Source organism: Oncorhynchus clarkii, chromosome 15 (genome assembly GCF_045791955.1).
Source record: "Oncorhynchus clarkii lewisi isolate Uvic-CL-2024 chromosome 15, UVic_Ocla_1.0, whole genome shotgun sequence".
Lineage (NCBI taxonomy): Eukaryota > Metazoa > Chordata > Actinopteri > Salmoniformes > Salmonidae > Oncorhynchus > Oncorhynchus clarkii.
Genome location: NC_092161.1, coordinates 22,229,264 through 22,256,528, shown reverse-complemented (window position 1 = coordinate 22,256,528; position 27,265 = coordinate 22,229,264). Strand labels below are relative to the sequence as shown.

Below are 27,265 nucleotides of genomic sequence, written 5' to 3'. Positions count from 1 at the left end.
TTTCAACGACTTTGCATTTATTCAGCTGACTCTTCAACAACTTTCTTCCTAAACATTTGATTCTCCATCCATATGCCGTACGTGCCAGTCACCACGGTGGCTGTTCTGTCTTGGCTGATACAGAAACGTCAGAACTTGCATCAGCCGGTAGAGGCGTTTTTGTTGCATGGGCAGTAAACAGTGGATATGTTCAGTAGGAGCAGGGACAGGATATGATAGTTGTATGAAATGCTCTACTTTGTTTATTCTCTTTGCAGTGTTATAGAAAACAAACAAGTTTAACATGAGAGACACCTCCTCTCAGACCTTTTATTTGTTTTCAGACTGCCCTGTTTAATAGCCTAACATTTGCTGAACGGACAGCGTTATCAATAGCCAAGACTACTGCTGGATTACTTGACGAAAGAAATATACATTTAGCTTGGTGTATATATGCAATCGGTTGGCTATTTGTTTGCATTGAAGTTGCGGTTTGGAGAACGAAGCGCAGAACCTGGATCAAGGCGTATGCCTCTCCGATAAGTTACACGTGTTGCAAAGTACAAGGTTCTCTCATGAGCCTACACCAGGTTACCTCAACATTAGAGTTCTTCTTCATAGGCCAATCCGATATGAGTTGTGGTTGGTCCTAAAGTGCACACGCCTCTCCTCTTTTTGTGAAGATATCTATTTTATTTTATATTTTACAAGATGTCGTGTCTTTTGCTTGGAGTTATCAGAAGGTGAGTATCTAGCATATTGCAATTTGAAACATATTATTTCCTTATTGACTAACCATGGTACAGTATGCTGTACATAGTGTAGTCGTTGTCTATTTGAACTGTTCCCAGCCTTGCTACATTTAAATGTTTAAACTGCATTAAGCAAATCATGGAATGGTGATGATGGTATAAAATGAGTTGTCATGAATTAGTAATATCACTATAGTGAATAGGATACTTTTACCAGTTATCGCAATTTCGCTCATGATATGGGTTGGCAGCAATCCTATGCAAACATCCTTATGATGATAGGGTATACATTTATGATGGAAAACTCAGGGAATATCAGAGATGCATTGTAACCAAATGTTAAAGGACACATAAACTAGAAATGACATGTCCATAAAGTTAGGATTAAATATCCTCATTGTTGAATGGAAAGTCATATTGAAGACTATGCAAGGCACTGCAATTAGCCATTCATCATCTCCAACTTGATTGTCAATTGCTGTTAAATTGACAGTCTTGTTTTAAAATTATCAGAGGAAAGAATAAGTCCAAGCTAGCCAATGAGTTCTATACATTCAAAGGTACAATTTGAGTGCCATCAATTAGTTTATTATTTCTCATAAATCAAATTAAATTTCAACAAAATAATGGTTCAGGAATGCTAATCTTATTTGTTTCTAACTGCAGAAATGATTTCAAAACAATCTGAGATGGTGGGTGTAATGGCTTGCTGAAATGACATGGAATGACCCCAATGTCACTGAACTACAAAGAAAGATCTTAATAGAAAATGCCACAGACATTTAGCACAGCACACACAACTTTGTGTGTGTTGGTTTGTGTCTGACCGACTTGGAGGTGCACAAACCTGACCGACCAGATTTCAAAAGCTGTTCGCCTCCGAGATAGAAAATGACGGACAGAATTTCAAGATCCTATTGCTTTGAATCTCTGTCATTCCACTTTCTCTTCACCACTCTTTCTCAAGGCTGTTGGGTGACGTCACACGGAGAATAACAAGTATGTGAGCAGTCTTGAGTGCATCTTACCTTACTTTTCAGAGTGAACTGCATGACACTGTCAGTCTTACAAACTTGAGAGGGTTCTATGTTTGTGTGTCTACTATGCATTTGTTATTGGTGTGTGTGTGTGTGTGTGTGTGTATATGTGTGTGTTGAAACAGCATCATAGTGAATTTGAGATTGTCAGGATTTGTGTAGCCGCCTAATTGACATAGAAGTTTCAATGCCTTACTTCTGCATGTCTATGTGTTATGAATTATTTTTTTTCTGTATGTAGGTTGCATGTGATATGTGCATTTCTGCTCAGTTCCTGAAAATGCACTATGGACCAAGCTATTTACATTCAATTTGGGGGGAGTGTGGGTGTGACTGTGTGTGGTGCACAGTGATTGGTCTACATTTTTGGAGGTGTGTTGCATTGTCCTTGCGGAAATGAGACTAAGCAAAGCCCAGCTGGAACCCAAAGTGAGGGCCACAGGGGTTGAGAAATGATCCATTTTCATGGCTATCTTTGTCCTCGCATTTTTCCCTGACTAGGTCCTATTCCCACTACGAGATCTAAAGGAGAGTCTGAGGAGCGTGGTGGCTAAAGATAATTCTACTTTTCAATTCACATTACATCCTTGCCTTACCTTTAGTGTTTGCTGGCAAAGCAACATTCTTGGTCCACTGCTCAAATTGACCGTAAATATCACAGTAGTCACAAACAATGTTCCCTAATTTTTGGGGGGTCACTGAGCAGATTTCAGGTCTGCTGAGTGCAAACTTGAACGTTGTGAGAATTCTGTGCAACTTTCGGTGCACATTTACTGTGAACACTGAGGCTGTACCCGTTTTAAGTAATTTTTAACAGTGTTCAAGTAGGCTACTGTGGCTATTTGATCATAATATAGTAGAGGTCGACCGATTATGATTTTTTCAACGCCGATACCGATTATTGGAGGACCATAAAAAGCCAATACCGATTAATCAGCCGATTTTTTAAAATGTATTTGTAATAATGACAAATACAACAATACTGAATGAACACTTATTTTAACTTAGAATAATACATCAATAAAATCAATTTAGCCTCAAATAAATCATGAAACATGTTCAATTTGGTTTAAATAATGCAAAAATAAAGTGTTAGAGAAGAAAGTAAAAGTGCAATATGTGCCATGTAAGAAAGCTAACATTTAAGTTCCTTGCTCAGAACATGAGAACATATGAAAGCTGTTGGTTAATTTTAACATGAGTCTTCAATATTCCCAGGTAAGAAGTTTTAGGTTGTAGTTATTATAGGAATTATAGGACAATTTCACTCTATACCATTTGTACGACCTTTGACTATTGAATGTTCTTATAGGCACTTTAGTATTGCCAGTGTAACAGTATAGCTTCCATCCCTCTCCTCGCCGCTACCTGGGCTCGAACCAGGAACACATCGACAACAGCCACCCTCAAAGCAGCGTTACCCATGCAGAGAAAGGAGAACAACTACTCCAAGTCTCAGAGCGAGTTACGTTTGAAACGCTATTAGCGCGCACCCTGTTAACTAGCTAGCCATTTCACATCGGTAACACCAGCCTAATCTCGGGAGTTGATAGGCTTGAAGTCATAAACAGCGCTGTGCTTCAAGCATTGCGAAGAGCTGCTGGCAAACGCACGAAAGTGCTGTTTGAATGAATGCTTACGAGCCTGCTGGTGCCTACCATCACTCAGTCAGACTGCTCTATCAAATCTTAGACTTAATTATAACATAATAGCACATAGACATACGAGCCATAGTTTCCGGATTCGACCATATTAATGACCTATCATTTCGAAAACAAAATGTTTATTCTTTCAGTGAAATACGGAACCGTTCCGTATTTTATCTAACGAATGGTATCCCTAAGTCTAAATATTTCTGTTACATTGCACAACCTTCAATGTTATGTCATAATTACGTAAAATTCTGGCAAATTAGTTCGCAATGAGCCAGGCGGCCCAAATTGTTGCAAATACCCTGACTCTGCGTGCAATGAACGCAAGAGAAGTGACACATTTTCACCTGGTTAATATTGCCTGCTAACCTGGATATCTTTTAGCTAAATATGCAGGTTTAAAAATATATTATTCTGTGTATTAATTTTAAGAAAGGCATTGATGTTTATGGTTAGGTACACGTTGGAGCAACGGCAGTCCTTTTTCACGAATGCGCACCGCATTGATTATATGCAACGCAGGACACGCTAGATAATCAACCATGTGTAGTTATAACTAGTGATTATGATTGATTGATTGTTTTTTATAAGATAAGTCTAATGCTAGCTAGCAACTTACCTTGGCTTCTTACTGCATTCGTGTAACAGGCAGGCTCCTCGTGAGGCAGATGGTTAGAGCGTTGGACTAGTTAACCGTAAGGTTGCAAGACTGAATCCCTGAGCTGACAAGGTAAAAATCTGTCGTTCTGCCGCTGAACAAGGCAGTTAACCCAATAACAAAATAACAATGTGTTCTTAACTGACTTCCCTCGTTAAATAAAGTTGAACAAATATATATATATTAAATCTGCCAAATTGGCGTCCAAAAATACAGATTTCCGATTGTTATGAAAACTTGAAATCTGCCCTAAGTAATCGGCCATTCCGATTAATCGGTCGACCTCTATAATGTAGGCCTACCAGAGTGGCCTACCATTAAAAAAAATATGGAGAAAATGCCATAACATAACATTTTAACATGGAAATAGTTGTTCTATCGTTCAGTCTACAGAGGCGGCCAATGCTTGGTGTTTAATGTAGGCCTACATTCCATGAGAATTTTGAAAAATAAATGCAGGGCTTGACATTAAAACTTGTTTATCCACTTGTCATTCAGACAAGGATGTGACTGAAAATATTGTTTCAAAATAAAATGCATAATTATTCTCAGAGAATCAGCCAAATTATGCTACCCTCTGCTTATTGGCTTCTTAGCTTATTTTAGCCTGTCTCAAAATACAACACTGCCGCTTTAAGACAAAAAAGGCTATTTACCTGACTCGCTTTTGAAAGATGTCAAGAAATGCACACGTTTTGTGCTCATGTTTTGTGCCATTGCTGACTACAAAGTAGCAATAACTGGGCTAATAACTCACTAACTAGCAAAGGAAATGTACAAATGTGCACAAGTCGCTACATGTACACTACCGTTCAAAAGTTTGGGGTCACTTAGAAATGTCCTTGTTTTTGAAAGAAAAGCACATGTTTGGTCCATTAAAATAACATCAAATTGATCAGAAATCTAGTGTAGACATTGTCAATGTTGTAAATTACTATTGTAGCTGTAAACGGCTGATTTTTAATGGAATATCTACAGGCTATTCCATGCTAGAAATGTAATGTAGCTGCCAGTTGAGGACTTGTGAGGTGTCTGTTTCTCAAACTAGACACTCTAATGTACTTGTCATCTTGCTCAGTTGTGCACCAGGGCCTCCCACCCCTTTTTATATTCTGGTTAGAGCCAGTTTGCGCTGTTCTGTAATGGGAGTAGTACACACCGTTGTACGAGATCTTCAGTTTCTTGGCAATTTCGCACATGGAATAGCCTTCATTTCTCAGAACAAAAATAGACTGATGAGTTTCAGAAGAAATGTCTTTGTTTCTGGCCATTTTGAGCCTGTAATCGAACCCACAAATGCCGATGCTCCAGATACTCAACAAGTTTAAGAAGGCCAGTTTTATTGCTTCTTTAATCCGGACAACAGATTTCAGGAGTGCCAACATAATTTCAAAAGGGTTTTCTAATGATCAATTAGCCTTTTAAAATGATACACGTGGATTAGCTAAAACAACATGTCATTGGAACACAGGTGTGATGGTTACTGATAATGGGCCTCTGTACGCCTATGTAGATACTCCATTAAAAATCAGCCGTTTCCAGCTACGATAGTCATTTACAACAATAACAATGTCTATACTGGATTTCTGATCAATTTGATGTATTTTAATGGACAAAAAATGTGCTTTTCTTTCAAAAACAAGTACATTTCTAAGTGACCCCAAATATTTGAACAGCAGTGTAGCTCTCGCTTTGATCTTAAAACAAGCTCATCTACTCACGACCGCTCATGCTGTAAACACAGTCCAGTTCGAAGTGAATGGCAGTGGTGTAAAAAGTATCCAATTATCATACTTGAGTTAAAGTTAAGATACCCTAATAGAAAATGACTTAAGTGAAAGTCACCCAGTAAAATACTACTTGAGTAAAAGTCTAAAAGTATTTGGTTTTAAATATACTTAAGTATCAAAAGTAAATGTACTTGCTAAAATATACTTAAGTATCAAACGTAAAAGTACAACTAATTTCACATTCCTTATATTAAGCAAACCAGACAGCACAGTTTTCTTGTTTTAAAATGTACAGATAGCCAGGGGCACTCTCCAACACTCAGACATAATTTACAAACAAAGCATTTATGTTTAGTGAGTCTGCCAGATCAACGGCAATAGGGGTGACCAGTGATGTTCTCTTGATAAGTGTGTGAATTGGACCATTTTCCTGTTCTGCTAAGCATTCAAAATGTAACAAGTAGTTTTGTGTGTCAGGAAAAATGTATGGAGTGTAAAGTACATTATTTTCTTTAGGAATGTTGTGGAGTAAAAGTTGACAAAAATATAAATAGTAAAGTAAAGTACAGATACCTCAAAGAACTACTTAAGTAGTGCTTTAAAGTATTTGTACTTAAGTATTTTACACCACTGGTGAATGGTACAAATTAATATATGGCAAAGGTCTGTTTGCATATCTGCAGCTCTGATTGGCTATGACACACTGGTCTGTGTAGAGTAGGGCCTGAGTGTGCCTGTCAATGCAATAGAATTCTACACGATGCGTTTTGACTACAACAAAACCTCTTGCATAGTCAGTTTTGCATCTTAAGTTTTGCATACTTTATTTTGTTTCGGTATGTTGCATTGAAAGTGGCTAATATTGCGTTGATTCGATCACAATTCCCACGGTAAAGGGAAACGTTGATAGTGTTAACTAACGGGGAAAAGTCTAGAAAGTTGAGTGAAGTTCAATCTTGTGCTTCTCTGAGCTGGCTGATATGTCTTTCGCAAGTTAGTCCCTGGGGGAGCTGCGCACATCTTAGAGGGAACATTGGTCACAAGCCAGGATCCATAAACTATTGAACAATGACAGATGCTTTTCCTCTAAAACGTAAACACTATTGAATAATGCAACCAAACCATATTACACTCTTGAATAATGCAACAATCCACAAACCTGTGTGTGCAGACAGTTGAAGGATTTATTTTCTTGTCTGTAGGCTACACTCATTACATTTTAGTTTCAAGACAAAAGCACAGAGTTGCTATAACAGCATGTCTTCATCAAGTAACGTTAGCCTATCAAAAAGGAAATATTAATCCTTTCATACAAATATAAAAGTGCATTAGGCCTATCTTACAACATTTCAACAAACCACGCTTCATTTTTATTAATATCATGCAAGTTATTTTATGTGGTATAAGCAAATTGTGACTGAAAACGTGGGTATACAGGTGGGCAAAAAAGTATTTAGTCAGCCACCAATTGTGAAAGTTCTCCCACTTAAAAAGATGAGAGAGGCCTGTAATTTTCATCATAGGTACACTTCAACTATGACAGACAAAATGAGGAGAAAATCAAATCAAATCAAATTTATTTATATAGCCCTTCGTACATCAGCTGATATCTCAAAGTGCTGTACAGAAACCCAGCCTAAAACCCCAAACAGCAAGCAATGCAGGTGTATAAGCACGGTGGCTAGGCCAAAACCTAGGAAGAAACCTAGAGAGGAACCAGGCTATGTGGGGTGGCCAGTCCTCTTCTGGCTGTGCCGGATGGAGATTTATAACAGAACATGGCCAAGATGTTCAAATGTTCATAAATGACCAGCATGGTCGAATAATAATAAGGCAGAACAATTGAAACTGGAGCAGCAGCACGGTCAGGTGGACTGGGGACAGCAAGGAGTCATCATGTCAGGTAGTCCTGGGGCATGGTCCTAGGGCTCAGGTCCTCCGAGAGAGAGAAAGAAAGAGAGAAGGAGAGAATTAGAGAACGCACACTTAGATTCACACAGGACACCGAATAGGACAGGAGAAGTACTCCAGATATGACAAACTGACCCTAGCCCCCCGACACATAAACTACTGCAGCATAAATACTGGAGGCTGAGACAGGAGGGGTCAGGAGACACTGTGGCCCCATCCGAGGACACCCCCGGACAGGGCCAAACAGGAAGGATATAACCCCACCCACTTTGCCAAAGCACAGCCCCCACACCACTAGAGGGATATCTTCAACCACCAACTTACCATCCTGAGACAAGGCTGAGTATAGCCCACAAAAATCACATTGTATGATTTTTTATGAATTTATTTGCAAATTATGGTGGAAAATAAGTATTATATCTGTTTGGGCTTCTTGTGGTCAATTTGCAGTCAACAAATTATTTGTAATTATGTTCCAGCCCCCCGACCACCTGCTCAATAAAAAAATTGCCCCTTGGCTGAATCTAGTTGATGATCCCTGGTTTAAAAGAAAAAGAGAAACCAACCTCCACTCACTCTTGGCTCCCTAATTCTTATTTACCGTGAGTTAAGTTCTAGACAGACGCTCAAGTGATTCTAACAATTGGGCTCAACATGACAGGACAAAAGAACATTAACATTAGAAACATTAGAAGCCTACTCCCTAAGTACTCCCTAAGTACTCCCTACTCCCTAAGTTTGTTTTACTCACTGCTTTAGCACACTGCCAACCTGGATGTCTTAGCCGTGTCTGAATCCTGGCTTAGGAAAACCACCAGAAACCCTGAAATCTCCATCGCTAACTATAACATTTTCCGCCAAGATAGAACTGCCAAAGGGGGTGGTGTTGCAATCTACTGCAAAGATAGCCTGCAGAGTTCTGTATTACTATCCAAGTCTGTACCCAAAAAATTTGAGCTTCTACTTTTAAATATTCACCAAGTCTCTCACTGTTGCCACTTGCTATAGACCTCCCTCTGCCCCCAGCTGTGCCCTCGATACCATATGTGAATTGATTGCCCCCCATCTATCTTCTGAGCTCGTGCTACTAGATGACCTAAACTGGGACATGCTTAACACCCCAGGCATTTCTAATTGACCTGGCCGGGGGGTCGTGGAAAGACATTGACCTCATCCCGTCAGTAGATGATGCATGGCTATTCTTTAAAAGTGCCTTCCTCACCATCTTAAATAAGCATGCCCCATTCGAAAAATGTAGAACTAGGAATAGATATAGTCCTTGGTTCACCCCAGACCTGTCTGCCCTTGACCAGCACAAAAACCTCCTGTGGCGTTCTGCATTAGCATCGAATAGCCCCCGTGATATGCAACTTTTCAGGGAAGTTAGGAACAAATATACACAGGCAGTTAGGAAATCTAAGGCTAGCTTTTTCAAACAGAAATTTGCATCCTGTAGTACTAACTCAAAAAAGTTCTGGGACACTGTAAAGTCCATGGAGAATAAGAGCACCTCCTCCCAGCTGCCCACTGCTCTGAGGCTAGGAAACACTGTCACCACCGACAAATCCACTATAATTGAGAATTTCAATAAGCATTTCTCTACGGCTGGCCATGCTTTCCACCTGGCTATCCCTACCCCGGTCAACTGCCAGGCACCCTCCACAGCAACCCGCCAAAGCCATCACCATTTCTTCTTTACCCAAATCCAGATACCTGATGTTCTGAAAGAGCGGCAAAATCTGGACCCCTACAAATCAGCCGGGCTAGACAATCTGGACCCTCTCTTTCTAAAATGATCAGCCGAAATTGTTGCAACCCCTATTACTAGCCTGTTCAACCTCTCTTTCGTATTGTCTGAGATTCCCAAAGATTGGAAAGCTGCCGCGGTCATCCCACTCTTCAAAGGGGGTGACACTCTAGACCCAAACTGCTACAGACCTATATCTATCCTACCTTGTCTTTCTAAGGTCTTCGAAAGCCAAGTTAACAAACAGATTACCGACCATTTCGAATTCCACCGTACCTTCTCCGCTATGCAATCTGGTTTCAGAGCTGGTCATGGGTGCACCTCGGCCACGCTCAAGGTCCTAAACGACAACTTTGAACTTTGACATCATAACCAGCCGTATTCATCAACCTGGCCAAGGCTTTCGACTCTGTCAATCACCACATTCTTATTGGCAGACTCGACAGCCTTGGTTTCTAAAATGATTGCCTCGCCTGGTTTACCAACTACTTCTCTGATAGAGTTCAGTGTGTCAAAGGGCCTGTTGTCTGGTCCTCTGGCAGTCTCTATGGGGGAGCCACAGGGTTCAATCGTTGGGGCGGCAGGGTAGCCTAGTGGTTAGAGCGTTGGACTAGTAACCGGCAAGTTCAAATCCCGAGCTGACAAGGTACAAATCTGTTGTTCTGCCCCTGAACAGGCAGTTAACCCACTGTTCCTAGGCTGTCATTGAAAATAAGAATTTGTTCTTAACTGACTTGCCTAGTTAAATAAAGGTTAAATATATATTTAAGAAAAAAAAATCCTCGGGCCGACTATTTTCTCTGTATACATCAATGATGTTGCTCTTGCTGCTGGTGATTCCCTGGTACACCTCTACGCAGACGACACCTGTGTTAACTAACCTCCAGACGAGCTTCAATGCCATACAACTCTCCTTCCGTGGTCTCCAACTGCTCTTAAACGCAAGTAAAACTAAATGCATGCTATTCAACCGATCACTGCCCGCACCTGCTCGCTCGTCCAGCATCACTACTCTGGATGGCTCTGACTTAGAATACGTGGACAACTACAAATACCTAGGTGTCTGGTTAGACTGTAAACTCTCCTTCCAGACTCACATTAAGCATCTCCAATACAAAATTAAATCTAGAATTGGCTTCCTATATCGCAACAAAACATCCTTCACTCATGCTGCCAAACATACCCTCGTAAAACTGACCATCCTACCGATCCTCGACTTCGGTGATGTCATCTATAAAATAGCCTCCAACACTCTACTCAACAAACTGGATGCAGTCTATCACTGTGCCATCCATTTTGTCACCAAAGCCCCATACAGTACCCACCATTGCAACCTGCACGCTCTCGTTGGTTGGCCCTCGCTTCATACTCGTCGCCAACCCCACTGGCTACAGGTTATCTACAAGTCTCTGCTAGGTGAAGCCCCGCCTTATCTCAGCTCACTGGTCACCATAGCAGCACCCACTCGTAGCATGCGCTCCAGCAGGTATATCTCACTGGTCACCCCCAAAGCCAATTCCTCCTTTGGTCGTCTTTCCTTCCAGTTCTCTGCTGCCCATGATTGGAACGAACTGCAAAAATCTCTGAAGCTGGAGACTCATATCTCCCTCACTAACTTTAAGCATCAGCTGTCAGAGCAGCTCACAGATCACTGCACCTGTACATAGCCCATCTGTAAACAGCCCATCTATCTACCTACCTCAACCCCATACTGTTTTTATTTATTTATCTTGCTCCTTTGCACCCCAGTATCTCTACTTGCACATTCATCTTCTGCACATCTACCATTCCAGTGTTTAATTGCTATATTGTAATTACTTCACCACCATGGCCTAGTTATTGCCTTAACTCCCTTATCTTACATCATTTGCACTCACTGTATATAGACTTTTTGTTTTCTTTTGTTCTACTGTATTATTGACGATGTTTTGTTTATTCCATGTGTAACTCTGTGTTGTTGTATGTGTCGAATTGCTATGCTTTATCTTGGCCAGGTCGCAGTTGCAAATGAGAACTTGTTCTCAACTAGCCTACCTGGTTAAATAAAGGTGAAATAAAATTTTAAAAGCTCCAACAGTATGTGCTCTATAGATGTTCAGTAAAGTCTGCTTGCAGTGACCTGTTCCTGATAATGGCAATCTACACAGAGGAAAGGGTGGAAAGCCTAACCGTTCTCCTCTTATGGTTTATTTTTTGTGTTCTTGCTTGCTCTCTCTTTTCCTGCTCAGTACTTTGTGGGCAAAAGGTCTCTCTCTCCTTCCCTCCCAGTCTGAAGTTACTCAATACACACATCTGGTCAACTGCATGCAGAAATTAATCACTTATAATAGACTTCATAAACTGGAGAAGATCTAAGATGACTTCCTATCACATAAATTGTTAAACAGTGTTTAAACAATACTTGTTCCCTGTGACATTGGGCATTTTCCCATCAACAACAATCTATATTCTCAGTTTGCACCTAGGACACTGGGCAGCCTTTAACCCTTCCTTTAGAAATGGCCGTTGTTTACACAGGAAGTTTAATGACACCCACAATGCAGCCAATTGGAACAGACTTTGTCAGCCCTTTTACCGGAACCTGTCTTTCACGTAGCTACCAAGGTAGAATAGTGTGATTTAAATTCTTAGCCAAATTAGTCAATAGACCTAGCCATGAGTTGGAATGCAAGTCAAATTATGAGGCAGCTCCTAGAGACAAAGAGATAGCCAAACCAGCTCCAGAGGTTCTTAGACACGTCAGTATAAAGAGTAATTTTTTTCTTTATTTTTAACAAAGTTTCAATTGAAGAGTGCATCTGAGCACACATAGAATCCTCCTCAGATTTTTTTTTTTAGTCAAACCATCAACCATCGTGCCTGGTGTTTCTAGTCAGCTAGCCAGAGCTCTCACACATGTTGTAATTGATTGTGTTTTGCCCTTGCTTGTGAACACTGGGCTGTTAACAAACAAAAGAAAGCCCCCCTACGTGCCTCCACCATTATAAAGAGCTCTGAGCCGAAGTCTCAGGTTGTACTGCCCTAGGCTGTAGTTTGCATCCCAATGGCAACTTCCTGCTACTCAGTTATATAATTAAGGAGTCCAAGGAAGAGCAGGAAAACCATGCTGGTTAGGGATATGTCAGGTCTGTCGATGGCCTGTCCTCTTAAAAGTCATTTGAGTTTTAGGTCATAGTGATGTCTGTCTCGTGCAGATGATTAAATAATAGTGAACATGTATGGGTATTATTTGTTTCTAACCATACACCTGATAATGAAATGTTATTCTGGAATATGTTCAGAAGTAACACATTCACAGTGCTTGCCGTGGTTTAGGTAAAACAAAATTCCCAAGAATGCGTTTGGAGAAGGACCCAAGTCTACTCCTCAGTGACACTACATTAGTTGATTACCCCATTGCATTATTTACCTGTGGATTGCTCTAATACTAGCACTAATAGTAAGAATGTAGTGACGCATTTTCCTGTAATCTACTCTCAATAGAATTGCATCCCTGAAACCATACTGAAGGGGTTGATTGTGTATCTTGCTACTATTGTGCATCTTGCTACCCAGTATTTAAATGTTTCTCCTATTGTGTTGCCTATTTTAACACCAGATTTAAATTTGATATCCATTTGGGGCACATCTTATTTGATAACTGCGAGTTGCTAAATTATCATAGTATTGCTCCTCTTACAGCTGCTATCAGCCAGCAACCTAATATCATGTCTGTATAGTACAGTATGTTTGAATACAGTTCCTCCCCTGTAAACCTCTGTAACACACCCATTTCTACCTCCCTGTGTCTTGGTACAGACGGGGTGGCGTGGGGGCATCTGTGGGGGTCCGCTCCCTGGCCTCGATCCCCTCTCTGCCCCCAGCGGTGGCTGACTTTGTGAAGGGGGCGGTGGATGAGTGCAAGCCTGCCAATGTGCATGTGGTGACGGGGAGTGCAGAAGAGTCGGCCCACATCCTAGCTGGCCTGGAGAAGGAGGGCATGGTGAAGAAGCTACCGAAGTATGAGAACTGGTGAGTGCTGCTGTGATCACTGCTACACAGGTTTAGTAGGAATTTTGGTCTTTATGTCACAAAGCAGGTTAAGTTCACTAGTGATCTAAGTTAATGTAGAGCAGAATACATAAAAAATATTCTGGTTAGTGAAGAATTCTTAAATTGAATGTACGTTATTTAGAGTACTAAGTCTGTCAAACAAAGTTATCTGTCTGACTCTGTAATATTAATCTGAAACCATTTCAGTCATACATCAAAGAATCTCTTGGGTCACCTTTTCCACTGTGGCTTGAGATCAACAAAAGACTCCAAGCCTGTTATACTCATTGCCATAAAGAATTATAAGATAATTAATAGTCTGTTTATGGCTTTTCTGTCTGGGCAGCTGGCTGGCACGCACAGACCCCAAGGATGTGGCTCGCGTGGAGAGTAAGACGGTGATCGTCACCAAGAACCAGAGGGACACCATCCCCACCCCCGGTGGGGGGGCTAAGAGCCAGCTGGGCAGCTGGATGAGTGAGGGTGACTTCCAGAAGGCCAGGAAGGACCGCTTCCCAGGCTGCATGGCAGGTACTGTACTGTACACGCCGTTCTACTCTGGGGCTTTCAAACAAGAGGTTTAACACAACCTCTCTATAGTTTCAGCTGCCTGTATCAGTTGTCTGTAATGGACTGTCAATCTTCATTCAAATTGGGTTTGTCACTTTTTTAAATGCCTATTTTTTCATCACAGAAAACCGGCCTAAACTTCTAAAATAACAAGGCGCCAGTGGCAAATGTTATAGTTGACTATCAACGTTGTGTTATAATGTTACACTACTGAAGTCCAATTTGGACTAATTAGACTATTTAGAAGAGTCATTAAATATCAAACGGTAGAGTTTAGGAATAAAGTGTGGGGTTAAATGATTCTCTGAAACATTCAAATTTTATTGAGACACCAAGGCTTTCAACTAGCCAACGGAGACTTGTCTGTAATGTCTAACACTCAATTAAAATTTGAATTACTTAATTTCCTCATTCTTCCTCAGGTCGAACCATGTATGTGATCCCTTTCAGTATGGGCCCGGTGGGCTCTCCGCTGTCTAAGTTTGGCGTGCAGGTGACGGACTCGCCCTACGTGGTGGCCAGCATGGGCATAATGACACGCATGGGCACCCCAGTCATGGACAAGCTGTCACAGGGGGCAGAGTTTGTGCGCTGCCAGCACTCCCTTGGGCAACCTCTCCCACTGAAAGGTACCACTGCCCAGAGACTCTCTCTCTATCGCCATCTTGTAAGTTATATCATAAACTTGGAAAACAACAACATTGTTGCATATCACATACAGTTGAAGTCGGACGTTTACATACACTTAGGTTGGAGTCATTAAAACTTATTTTTCAACAACTCCAGAAATTTCTTGTTAACAAACTAGAGTTTTGGCAAGTCGGTTAGGACATCTACTTTGTGCATGACACAAGTCATTTTTCCTACAATTGTTTATAGACAGATTATTTCATATATAATTCACAATACCACAATTCCAGTGGGTCAGAAGTTGACATACACTAAGTTGACTGTGCCTGTAAACAGCTTGGAAAATTCCAGAAAATGATGTCATGGCTTTAGAAGCTTCTGATAGGCTTATTGACATCATTTGAGTCAATTGGAGGTGTACCTGTGGATGTATTTCAAGGACTACCTTCTAACTCAGTGCCTCTTTGCTTGACATCATGGGAAAATCAAAAGAAATCAACCAAGACCTCAGAAAATAAATTGCAGACCTCCACAAGTCTGGTTCATCCTTGGGAGCAATTTCCAAACGCCTAAAGGTACCACGTTCATCTGTACAAATAATAGTACGCAAGTATAAACACCATGGGACTACGCAGCCGTCATACCGCTCAGGGAGGAGACGCGTTCTGTCTCCTAGAGATGAACGTACTTTGGTGCAAAAAGTGCAAATCATTACCAGAACTTACAGCAAAGGACCTTGTGAAGATGCTGGAAGAAACATGTACAAACGTATCCACAGTAAAATGAGTCCTATATTGACATAACCTGAAAGGCCGCTCAGCAAGGAAGAAGCCACTGCTCCAAAACTGCCATAAAAAAGCCAGACTACGGTTTGCAACTGCACATGGGAACAAAGATCGTACATTTTGGAGAAATGTCCTCTGGTCTGATGTAACAAAAATAGAACTGTTTGTCCATAATGACCATCATTATGTTTGGAGGAAAAGGGGGGGGGCCGAAGAACACCATCCCAACTGTGAAGCACGGGGGTGGCAGCATCATGTTGTGGGGGTTCTTTGCTGCAGGAGGGACTGGTGCACTTCACAAAATAGATGGCCTCATGAGGGAGGAAAATGATGTGGATATATTGAAGCAACATCTCAAGACATCTGTCAGGAAGTTAAAGCTTGGTCACAAATGGGTCTTCCAAATGGACAATGACCCAAAGCATACCTCCAAAGTTGTGGCAAAATGGCTTAAGGACATCAAAGTCAAGGTATTGGAGTGGCCATAACAAAATTCACCCAACTTATTGTGGGAAGCTTGTGGAAGGCTACTCGAAATGTTTGACCCATGTTAAACAATTTAAAGGCAATGCTACCAAATACTAATTGAGTGTATGTAAACTTCTGACCCACTGGGAATGTGTTGAAAGAAATAAAAGCTGAAGTAAATAATTCTCTCTACTATTATTCTGACATTTCACATTCTTAAAATAAAGTGGTGATCCTAACTGACATAAGACAGGGAATTTTTAGGATGAAATGTCAGGAATTGTGAAAAACTGAGTTTAAATGTATTTGGCTAAGGTGTATTTAAACTTCTGACATTAACTGTATCCTACATAATTATACATGTTCAGCAGTATGCCGTTCAAGCACCATTTGCCTCACCTCATTTTGTCTTTCTCCATCTATTCCATCCCTTGCTTTCAAATCCCCCCCCCCCTCCATCACCGTCTTCCTCCCATGCTCCCCACCTCCTCCTCCGCTCCTCCCAGCTCCCCTGGTCAACTCGTGGCCGTGTAGCCCAGAGAAGGTGCTGATCTCCCACCTGCCAGACACCAGGCAGATCCTGTCTTTCGGCAGCGGCTACGGAGGCAACTCTCTGCTGGGCAAGAAGTGCTTCGCTCTGCGGATCGCCTCGCGCATCGCCAAGGATGAGGGCTGGCTGGCCGAACACATGCTGGTGAGAACGGGGACCTGATAGGGGTGCACCCACCTTTCCCTTTTTTGAAGGGGTTCCAACAGGAATACTGTATCTTAGACATGAAGAGCAGACAGGGCTCGAAGACAGGGAACATAGTAATAGGTAAAAGAGTGAATTCTGTGCTGACCTGCAATATCAGGAGATGGATTATCAGATTCAGATCTGAGCATACTAGAGGTCGACCGATTATGATTTTTCAACGGCGATACCGATTATTGGAGGACCAAAAAAAGACTGATTAATCGGCCAAATTTGTATTTATTTATTTGTAATAATGACAATTACAACAATACTGAATGAACACTTATTTTAACTTAATATAATACATCAATAAAATCAATTTAGCCTCAAATAAATAATGAAAGATGTTCAATTTGGTTTAAATAATGCAAAAACAAAGTGTTGGAGAAGAAAGTAAAAGTGCAATATGTGCCATGTAAGAAAGCTCATGTTTAAGTTCCTTGCCCAGAACATGAGAACATATGAAAGCTGGTGGTTCCTTTTAACATGAGTCTTCAATATTCCCAGATAAGAAGTTTTAGGTTGTAGTTAATATAGTATTTATAGGACTATTTCTCTCTATACCATTTGTATTTCATTAAACTTTGACTATTGGATGTTCTTATCGGCACCTTAGTATTGCCAGTGTAACAGTATAGCTTCCGTCCCTCTCCTCGCTCCTCCCTGGGCTCGAACCACTCCAAGTCTCAGAGCGAGTGACATTTGAAACGCTATTAGTGCGCACCCCGCTAAATAGCTAGCCATTTCACATCAGTTACACAAGCCTAATCTCGGGAGTTGATAGGCTTGAAGTCATAAACAGCGTAATGCTTGACGCACAACAAAGAGCTGCTGGCAAAACGCACGAAAGTGCTGTTTGAATGAATGCTTACGAGCCTGCTGCTGCCTACCACCGCTCAATCAGACTGCTCTATCAAATCATAGACTTAGTTATAACATAATAACACACAGAAATACGAGCCTTAGGTAATTAATATGGTCGAATCCGGAAACTATCATCTCGAAAACAAGACGTTTATTCTTTCAGTGAAATACTGAAACCGTTCCGTATTTTATCTAAGGGGTGGCATCCATTAGTCTAAATATTCCTGTTACATTGCACAACCTTCAATGTTATGTCATAATTACGTAAAATTCTGGCAAATTAGGCGGCCCAAACTGTTGCATATACACTGACTCTGCGTGCAATGAACGCAAGAGAAGTGACACAATTTCACCTGGTTAATATTGCCTGCTAACCTGGATTTATTTTAGCTAAATATGCAGGTTTAAAAATATATACTTCTGTGTATTGATTTTAAGAATGCCATTGATGTTCATGGTTAGGTACACATTGGAGCAACGATACGCACCGCACCGATTATATGCAACGCAGGACACGCTAGATAAACTAGTAATATCATCAACCATGTGTAGTTAACTAGTGATTATGATTGATTGATTGATTGTTTATTATAAGATAAGTTTAATGCTAGCTAGCAACTTACCTTGGCTTACTGCATTCGCGTAACAGGCAGGCTCCTCGTGGAGTGCAATGAGAGGCAGGTGGTTAGAGCTTTGGACTAGTTAACTGTAAGGTTGCAAGATTGAATCCCCCGAGCTGACAAGGTGAAAATCTGTCATTCTGCCCCTGAACGAGGCAGTTAACCCACCGTTCCTAGGCTGTCATTGAAAATAAGAAATGTGTTCTTAACTGACCTGTGTAGTTAAATAAAGATTAAATAAAGGTGTTAAAAAAAAAAAAAACGGCCAAATCGGTGTCCAAAAATACCGATTTGCGATTGTTATGAAAACTTGAAATCGGCCATTCCGATTAATCGGTTGACCTCTAGAGCATACTGTATGTGACACAGTCAGTGCCTCATGCAGTAGCAGTGAGTAGTTAGTTAGTCCCTTCTGATGTTCCTACATTACCGGAGAAACTGCCCAGTCAATGCCACACCTACCCTCTCAGAAAATATCTCCCTCTCTCTCTTTCTCTCTTTCCTGTCACTCCTCCCCGACTAGATCCTGGGCATCACCAATCCTCGGGGAGTGAAGCGTTACGTGGCGGCGGCATTTCCAAGTGCTTGTGGGAAAACCAACCTGGCCATGATGAAGCCTGCGCTGCCTGGCTGGACTGTGGAGTGTGTGGGAGACGACATCGCCTGGATGAAGTTTGACAGCCAGGGTGAGGGGAGGGATGCACACTCAACACACACTCTGAGACTCCGAGCTTCTGTAGAGACAATGACAGACTAGTAAAGGCTCAAACAGTAACATACAAAAGCATTCACACTCATGTTATTAATTTCATGGCCAGACAGATTGTACAACCCATTGCAACTAAAACCAGCAACTCACACTTGTCAAGTCCTTTCCCCTCCTTTTCTTAGAGAGGAAATGATTAAGTTGACTACATCACTTCTTCAAGGAGCAAATCCTTTAATGCATCTCTGTGACTCACCTTGTCACTTTCTCCTCAGGTAAACTCAGGGCCATCAACCCAGAGAACGGCTTTTTCGGCGTGGCTCCTGGCACGTCCCTGAAGACCAACCCTCACGCCATGGCGACCATCGCCAAAAACACAGTGTTCACCAATGTGGGCGAGACCAGCGACGGAGGGGTGTGGTGGGAGGGACTGGACCCCCCTGCTGCAGGGGTCTCCCTGACCGACTGGCATGGCAAATCCTGGAAAGCAGGTAGAGTTGACTCACTGTAGTGGGGCATCAGGTAGCCTAGTGGTTGGAGCGTTGGACTAGTAACCAAAAGGTTGCAAGATCGAATCCCCGAGCTGACAAGATGAAAATGTGTTGTTCTGCCCCTGAAAAAGGCAGTTAGCCCACTGTTCCTAGACCGTCATTGAAAATAAGAATTTGTTCATAACTGACTTGCCTAGTTAAACAAAGGTCAAATAAAAATTAAACAGTGGACAGGTAGAGTTGACTCACTGTAGTGTGGACAGGTATAGTTGACACACTGTAGTGTTAACAGTGGACAGGTAGAGTTGACTCACTGTAGTGTTAACAGTGGGCAGGTAGAGTTGACTCACTGTAGTGTTAACAGTGCCTCCTGGAGACATGGTGTGACACTGTCCTTGTATTGTCATTGGGTAGAGAAAGTACACAGTAACACTTCATTAGAATGTCTACTCATAAACTACTTAGAGTTAACCATTAGTAAACTCTTTGTAAATCACTACATTGTGTTTATCCATGAATCTAGTAGCATTAAGAGCAATGTAATCATGTTTCTAAGTTATTTATATGCTTATCATCAAATCAAATGTTGTAGAAATGTTCATGTACCAGTACTACTAATTTATATACAGTCATAATGTTTTATTCTGTTAATAGTATTCACCCTCTTTCTCTTCTTCCACAGGTGACTCTGCCCCGTGTGCCCACCCCAACTCCAGGTTCTGTACCCCGGCGGCCCAGTGTCCCATTATCGACCCCCAGTGGGAGAGTGACGAGGGAGTGCCCATCGATGCCATCATCTTCGGGGGCAGAAGGCCAGAGGGTGAGTGGCCTTTAATGATCCAATGACTAAACTCTGGTTTAGGAACTCGTATACAACAAGAATAATATTATATTGTCATTGTATTCATGTAGCAGACACTCCTATAAAGCAAGCCTCTGGTGGTATATCCAGTGTTACAAATGATACCGTTTGGTTAATGTAACTGGAAAATAGGTTATTCTGTATTATAACTGTTTTGAAATTGTATGTTCTAAAATTCTTGCTCCCAGTGTGTAGCTGTGGGACACTCTGTCACACTGTTGGCCTTGTCCTGACCCCTGACCTCTCTGTTTCCCAGGTGTCCCACTGGTGTATGAGTCGTTTAGCTGGCGTCACGGTGTGTTTGTGGGAGCCTCTATGAGGTCTGAGGCCACAGCAGCTGCTGAGTACAAAGGTACAGTACCTCATAAACCTCATTAAAGAGCTTGTCATAGAATTACATGTGTTAGTACATAATTTAAGTGGATATGAGCTGTCTATAGAGTACAATAGAAAATTATAGAATAGAACAGGAAAAACATATCTAGGGCTAATATCCCCTGATTGGGTGGTATACTGTATTCCCTGATTCCTCTCCAGCAGTGTCAATGTATAAAGCAAATTACTTTTTTCATCCCTAGGCAAGGTTATCATGCATGACCCCTTCGCCATGCGCCCCTTCTTCGGCTACAACTTCGGTGACTACCTGGCCCACTGGCTCAGCATGGAGACCCGCAAGGCCCCCACCCACCTGCCCAAGATCTTCCACGTCAACTGGTTCCGTAAGGACCCCACGTCGGGCTCCTTCCTCTGGCCAGGCTTCGGGGACAATGCACGCGTGCTGGAGTGGATCTTCAAGCGTTGCGGCCGCGAGAGGGAGGACGAGGCAGCAAAGAAGAGCATGGTGGGCTGGGTGCCACAGGAGGGAGCCATCAACCTGCAGGGCCTGGGCAGCAAGGTGGACATGGGGGCCCTCTTCGACCTGCCCAAGGCCTTCTGGGAGAAGGAGACCCAGGAGCTGCGGGCGTACTTTACCCAGCAGGTGGGAGCCGACCTCCCCCAACAGGTGGAGGGAGAGCTGAAGGCTCTGGAGGACAGGGTCAGGAATGGAGAGGCATAGACCCAGATGAGTCAGAGTTGAAGAGAGAAAGTTTAGACTATTGGACATTACACTACACTGATGTTGCAATATGGTGGGGATGGGTAGGGTGTGGGGGGGGGGGTAAGAAAAAGTGGCTGACAAACTGCTTGCAGTTTGGGGGGAACTGCATTGAGTATATGTGGGAAGATGTAAAGCAAAGGTTCTAAATTGTAAGAGAATACAATGATATGATGCGACTGCATCACTAACGAATGCAGTTCAGTCGCCACTCACTGTCAATGGATATTTGAGTAGAATCAATGTGTAGTAATGCCTTACTGACATCTTGCAATGAAGTACAAAGGCATTGGATGTTTGTTTACAAGCTATTATCCCAAATAATAATCTCTTATCATAACAAGGTTTAACATCCATATACATTTGAACATTTTGCAGAATATTAACGACATCTTTTGAAATGCACTGCTGGCCTCTCACTAGTCACTGAGATTACTGAATGGCTATTGTCTTGGAACATGTGAAGGAAATACATCTGATTGGCTCAGGGAACACCAAAACATTTTAACTAAATTTCATTGAGTGAAAGATTAATTCCAGTTTTTTGGCAACTCTTCAATAAAAATGCATGATAATGATATGTTTACGTTAAGTTCAATGTTGGACCAATAATACATTCAATGGACATTTCATTTAAATGTTTTATTACAATGCAATTAATAAACAACCTCAAAAACTGCCTCAATTGTGTCTTTTGATCAACAATCGAAAATAAAAGAGAGCCGCACACTCTAGGAGCTCAGATGCAAAAGTTTAATTACCAACGTTTCGACAGCCAAGTTGTTTTCATTAGGATATAATCACAAACACTGCGGGATGACTCGTTTATATAGCGTCAAAAGACACAGGTGTCTGTAATCATGGCCAAGAGTGGCCTAATATCATTGGTTAATAATCAAATATTAAAATGTCATACAAAGAACAGCATACAAAAAACAAATGGATAGCATACGATCATAGATTCATTTGACTACACAAGCTTACAAACAATTACAATGGCAAAGTCACAATAATCACAAGAATGGCTTCAGATCAAAGTCTACGTTGAGACCGAAGGGCGCAAGGGTCTTTAAATTAAAGATCCAGGCAGCCTCTCGTTTTAACAATAAATTATCAAGGTCACCCCCTCTCCTAGGGAGGGTGACATGTTCGATGCCAATATAACGCAGAGACGAAATCGAGTGGCCTGCCTCCAAGAAGTGGGCCGCAACTGGATAAGTAAAGTTTTTACACCTAATGGTGCTACGATGCTCTGAGATATGTGCTTTTAATTCGCGCGTTGTTTTACCTACATATTTTTTTTTACCACAAGGACAAGTTATAAGATAAATAACTGCCTTAGTGGAGCACGTAATAACACCTTTTATTGTGATCGATTTCCCTGTTTGTGGGTGTTTGAAGGATCTACATTTATAAATGCCATTGCATTGAGCACAGCCATTACATTTGTAATTTCCATCCAGTAGGGGCGCAAATAGACGTTGTTCAGGAATATCTTGGGGTGGTAAATCAGAGTGTACCAATTGGTCTCTGAGATTTCTGCCCCGCGAGAATACGTCCAAGGGAAGGTCCGAAAACACATTACCGAGACTATCATCGGATTTTAGGATGTGCCAATGTTTGTGAACAATTCCCTCAATTTATTCAGATCACTTTGAATAGCGGGTAGTTAGAACGCAAGAATGCGTCTTTTTGCGAGACTGACCTTGAAAAAGGTCATGTCTCGTTTTGTTTTGCATTTTCTCAATGGCAATATTAATCTGATCATTCTTGTAGCCCCTCTCCTTGAATTTTCTTTGCGTCTAAACCATATTTCTGTCGAAATCGGATTGTTTTTTGCAAATTCTTTTGACTCGACAGAATTGGCTGTAGGGCAAACTATTTTTCAAGGGAAGTGGGTGACAACTATCAGCCCTCAACAAACTGTTACGATCAGTAGGCTTCCTGTAAAGATCAGTGTATAGAACATTATTTTCACACAAGATCAGAAGATCAAGAAAACTGATTTGACGTGTATCAGATTGCATAGTAAATCTCAGATGCTCAGAACAGGAGTTAAGAAAAGCATGGAATGCCTGGAGCTGTTTTGCATCACCCCTCCATAGAACAAAAATATCATTAATATACCGTTTCCAAGTAATGATGTGAGGCAAGAAAACATTTGAGAGAATTGAAAATAGACTGTTTCTCCATGTAACCCACATACAAATTAGCATAGTTAGGAGCCACGGGGGATCCCATTGCAGTACCTTTCGTCTGAATAAAGAAATAATTTAGAAACATAAAATAGTTGTGCGTGAGTACTATTTCAGCCAATGTTACAATGCATGCACTGGAAGGTTGCAGAAGAAAATGTTCCATAGCTTCAATACCGCCCTCGTGTGGAATACTAGTGTATAATGACTCAACATCAAAAGTAACTAACAAGGTATTCTCAGGGAGAGGATCAAGAGATTCAATGATAGAGATCATACTGCTGGTGTCCTTTACAAAGGAGGGGAGCTGTTCTGCGAGTGGTCTAATAAAAAAGTCAACAAAAGTAGATAGAGGATCAACACTCAACATAAACATGGACATGATAACTCCTAAAAAGATACATGGACTGTATATAATATTATAAAGATAACTGTATTAAAGAAAAGGGAAACGGTGACCAATAGATTTGATCATCAGTCAGGCTATTTACACTTACTTCACCAACTTCCTGTCTTGTTTCAAACCACTGTCTCCAGCTAAGTTTGTGTCTCTCCTCAAGCAATCAACCATTTAAATGTATTTATAGAGCCCTCTTTACAACAGCAGTTGTCACAAAATGCTTATACAGAAACCGAGCCTAAAACCCCAGAGAGCAAGCAATGCAGTCATAGTTGACTTTATATGGCTTTAAACTGCCTTCAGTTGCAGGTGAATCTGCAGGTGAATCTGCTATAGCTTGTGGAACCCACACTTTTAATCAGTTAAGCACTTTTCACACCAGAAAATTCAACAAATATGCAAATAATTGAGTTGCACAAAGTTAGAAATAAAAAATCTGCCAATAGAAAACAAACACTCAATACATACTGTACATACCAAAAATAATTCAAATGCACTTTTCTTATCTACTTGTGTGTAAACCCTATCTAGGTCGTTAACTGGAGGTTCCTGGGCCCCTCCCGGTCACACTGACTTCAGGATAGTCACTCTCCTGCCCCTGTTCCCTGTCCAGGGCTGCAGCTGGGGTCTCTGAGCCGAAGTTTGGAGAAGTCTATCTCACCGTAGTGGATCTACTCAGGCTGGTCTTCTGCTGGTTCCTCTTCGGCCGTCGCCTGGTTAGTGTGCACCGTCCCAAACAGGGAGTTCTGAGGAGAGAACACATAGAGAGGAACAGGTGTAAAGCAGGTTAAACAACACATGCTGAGGATACGTTAATACAAATGTCTTCTGTAGGTTCAGGGAAGCAGAGAATTACATTCTTGACTGGCTATTTGTCAATAAATGAGCTACAATCTAAATGCTTAGTAATCAAAGAAGATACAGCATAGCTATGCTGTTATCATTTGATGTTCTTACAGGATGTGGTATTGCCATCGGTGTGGTCACATCACCCTAAAAGTCCTAGATTTTCTCCTCCTGGAAGACATTTAGAAAGGTCTTCTGAATGCACTGAGAAGCTTTTAATATACAAAGCACAAACACATATAAATCATTTTGCATTGAGGCCAGGAATAGCCTTTACCACCCAGGCTGCCAAGCAAAAAGAACCCAAAAGTTTCTGCTACAATCCCAAAAATCATTAGGTAAACAGACTCTTCTTGCCCTGAAAATACAGCACACATTTCTTACAAAAATATCTCTAAAGTATATGTAACCAAAGATTGTGTCCTATGGGCCTCTTTTTTTACCTTCAATAGCTAGCGGCACTTTCATTGAATTCTCAATGCTGTGATCATCTCTTGCTTCACAGTAGTACATCCCTCCATCACCAACAGTCACATTGATGGTGTAGGTCTGTCCAGATGCTACCTGTGTTGGTTTACCCCCACTGATCTGGAACCAGGTAAAGTTTGTCACAGGAGGGTTGGCTGTGCTGCTGCAGGTCAGATTCACACAACTGCCCACTGATACTGGATCAGCTGGACTGAGGGAGGCTGAGGTGTTTTTAGGAGAGACTGGGGGAGAGGGGTTAATTAGGAGTGTATCTGGTATTTTGAATAGTCTGATCAATACCAGTCTATGACATAATCATCAGTGAAAACATAATGACAGAATGATCTACAGGATCCAGGGACTAAATCTTACATAAAAGCGTCATGGAATGTTCAGCTGTCTTGTTGCTTGTTCCTACTGGGTAGACTGCAGTACAAGTGATGTTCTTCTCATGATGAAGGTGTGAAGCAGTGAATGTCACCATGGAGAGAACAGATTTGGTTTGATCTGAATTCTCTTGCAGTTGGTTCTCAGGTGTAAACAGGGTTGGGAGAGTCCATGTCAGTTTAGGAGAGTGTTTGGGACAGGGAGCTGTAGCAGAGCAGTTAAAACTGACAGGCCTCTCTTCCTTCATCTCACCTGAGACAGTAATATTGGGTCTGAGAGGCAAATCTGTAATACATTGCAGGTTGACTTATTTTACACTCACGGTTGGGTAGGTTACTATCTAAATGTAATCTGTTACAGTTAAAAGTTACCTGTCCAAAATTGTAATCAGTAATGTAATGTACGGATTACCAAAATGTAGTAACATAATCTGATTACTTCCAGTTACTTTTGGAATCCATCAAACACATTTGGTGTGTTCATTGTGGTCTCTGATTTAAACGTGCACCTTTTTTCAATGCTGAATTGAATGTCATTGAGAAAACAGAAGTGTCATAACGTATTTGTATTCCGCAAACATAATTTCTGAATTTAAATGTAATCGAAAAAGTAGTCATCTACTTTTTCAAAAGTATCTGTAATCTGATTACAATTTATATTTTGCTGGTAACGTAAGTAATTGCAGTTACCGTTGTTTGTAATATATGATTACATGTAATCAGTTACTCCCCAGCCCAGTTTACACTGACAGCCACACTGTCCACTTGTTCTTATTCTACTTGTGTAACTTGATGCAAGGACTCTAAACAGATTTTTTGGGGGGATAAACAGTTAAATTGTCTCTTACCTCTGACAACTATATGAACAGACTTCTCAGGGTCTGTTGCGTTGAATGGTCTACTCTCAATTCTGAAGAAGCAGATGTTAGTGTAACTAGAGGTTACATTGAAGAAGACTGTGGTGCAGTCCTTCCAGGACATGTTTCCAGTTATCTTCCCTTGATAGGTGTTGTATGTCTTACTACTGTTAAATATCACAATGTTAAGCCTGCCACCAAAGTATGGTGATTCTTTAATCCACACTCCGGAGGTAATTATTGTGCTGTTAAATGTAGAGCAATCTTGAGGAACATCAAATGCACATGGGATTTGAACACAGGAGCCACTCAGTACATCCAATTTCTCTGGCATTGTGGTGATCAAATGTCTTTGGCCAAAACAGGCCAAAACACCTGCAATATCAAGGTCAACATCAGAGAGGTTATGTGATATTTTCAGTAGTCTCTGACGATATTATGCCATTATAGTTCAATAAGATTAACTTATTTCAATGTACAGGTGATTCATGATACTGTATGTCGAGATTACATGCCCTAGACTGGAGAATACACATATATGGAATACATAATAAGAATGTATTTGAATTGAGACAATTAAACTGCAATTATCCAAAGTCAACTGTACTCTCTTTTTCACATTGAGAAAGATGGAAATATAGCTCATACCATAAAATGGAATGACTTCCTCTTTGTCCTGTTCATAACTACAAATAATTGGAGCTGTGTGGAAAACTCACCTGACATAAAGAGGCCAATGAGAAACATGTTGTCAGTACTACATGCCATGTCAGAATTCACATTCACC

At 41.3% G+C, this 27,265-nt stretch overlaps 2 protein-coding genes across 2 annotated transcripts; one reads left to right on the top strand and one right to left on the bottom strand.

Moving 5' to 3' along the window:
• The first annotated feature begins 175 nt into the window (after window positions 1-175).
• LOC139367052 (phosphoenolpyruvate carboxykinase, cytosolic [GTP]-like) lies at window positions 176-22,013 on the top strand. The gene is made up of 10 exons (XM_071105017.1): window positions 176-722; window positions 13,265-13,477; window positions 13,845-14,029; window positions 14,491-14,697; window positions 16,458-16,645; window positions 18,695-18,857; window positions 19,153-19,368; window positions 20,051-20,188; window positions 20,487-20,582; window positions 20,809-22,013. Exons 1-10 carry the CDS (start codon window positions 691-693, stop codon window positions 21,285-21,287), a joined length of 1,917 nt encoding a protein of 638 aa, XP_070961118.1. The 5' UTR covers window positions 176-690; the 3' UTR covers window positions 21,288-22,013.
• Window positions 22,014-24,592: 2,579 nt separating this feature from the next.
• LOC139366820 (myelin-associated glycoprotein-like) lies at window positions 24,593-27,258 on the bottom strand. The gene is made up of 6 exons (XM_071104514.1): window positions 27,198-27,258; window positions 26,470-26,853; window positions 25,608-25,907; window positions 25,211-25,477; window positions 25,045-25,052; window positions 24,593-24,667 (listed from the first exon to the last, which is right to left on the bottom strand). Exons 1-6 carry the CDS (start codon window positions 27,244-27,246, stop codon window positions 24,593-24,595), a joined length of 1,083 nt encoding a protein of 360 aa, XP_070960615.1. The 5' UTR covers window positions 27,247-27,258.
• Window positions 27,259-27,265: the final 7 nt, after the last annotated feature.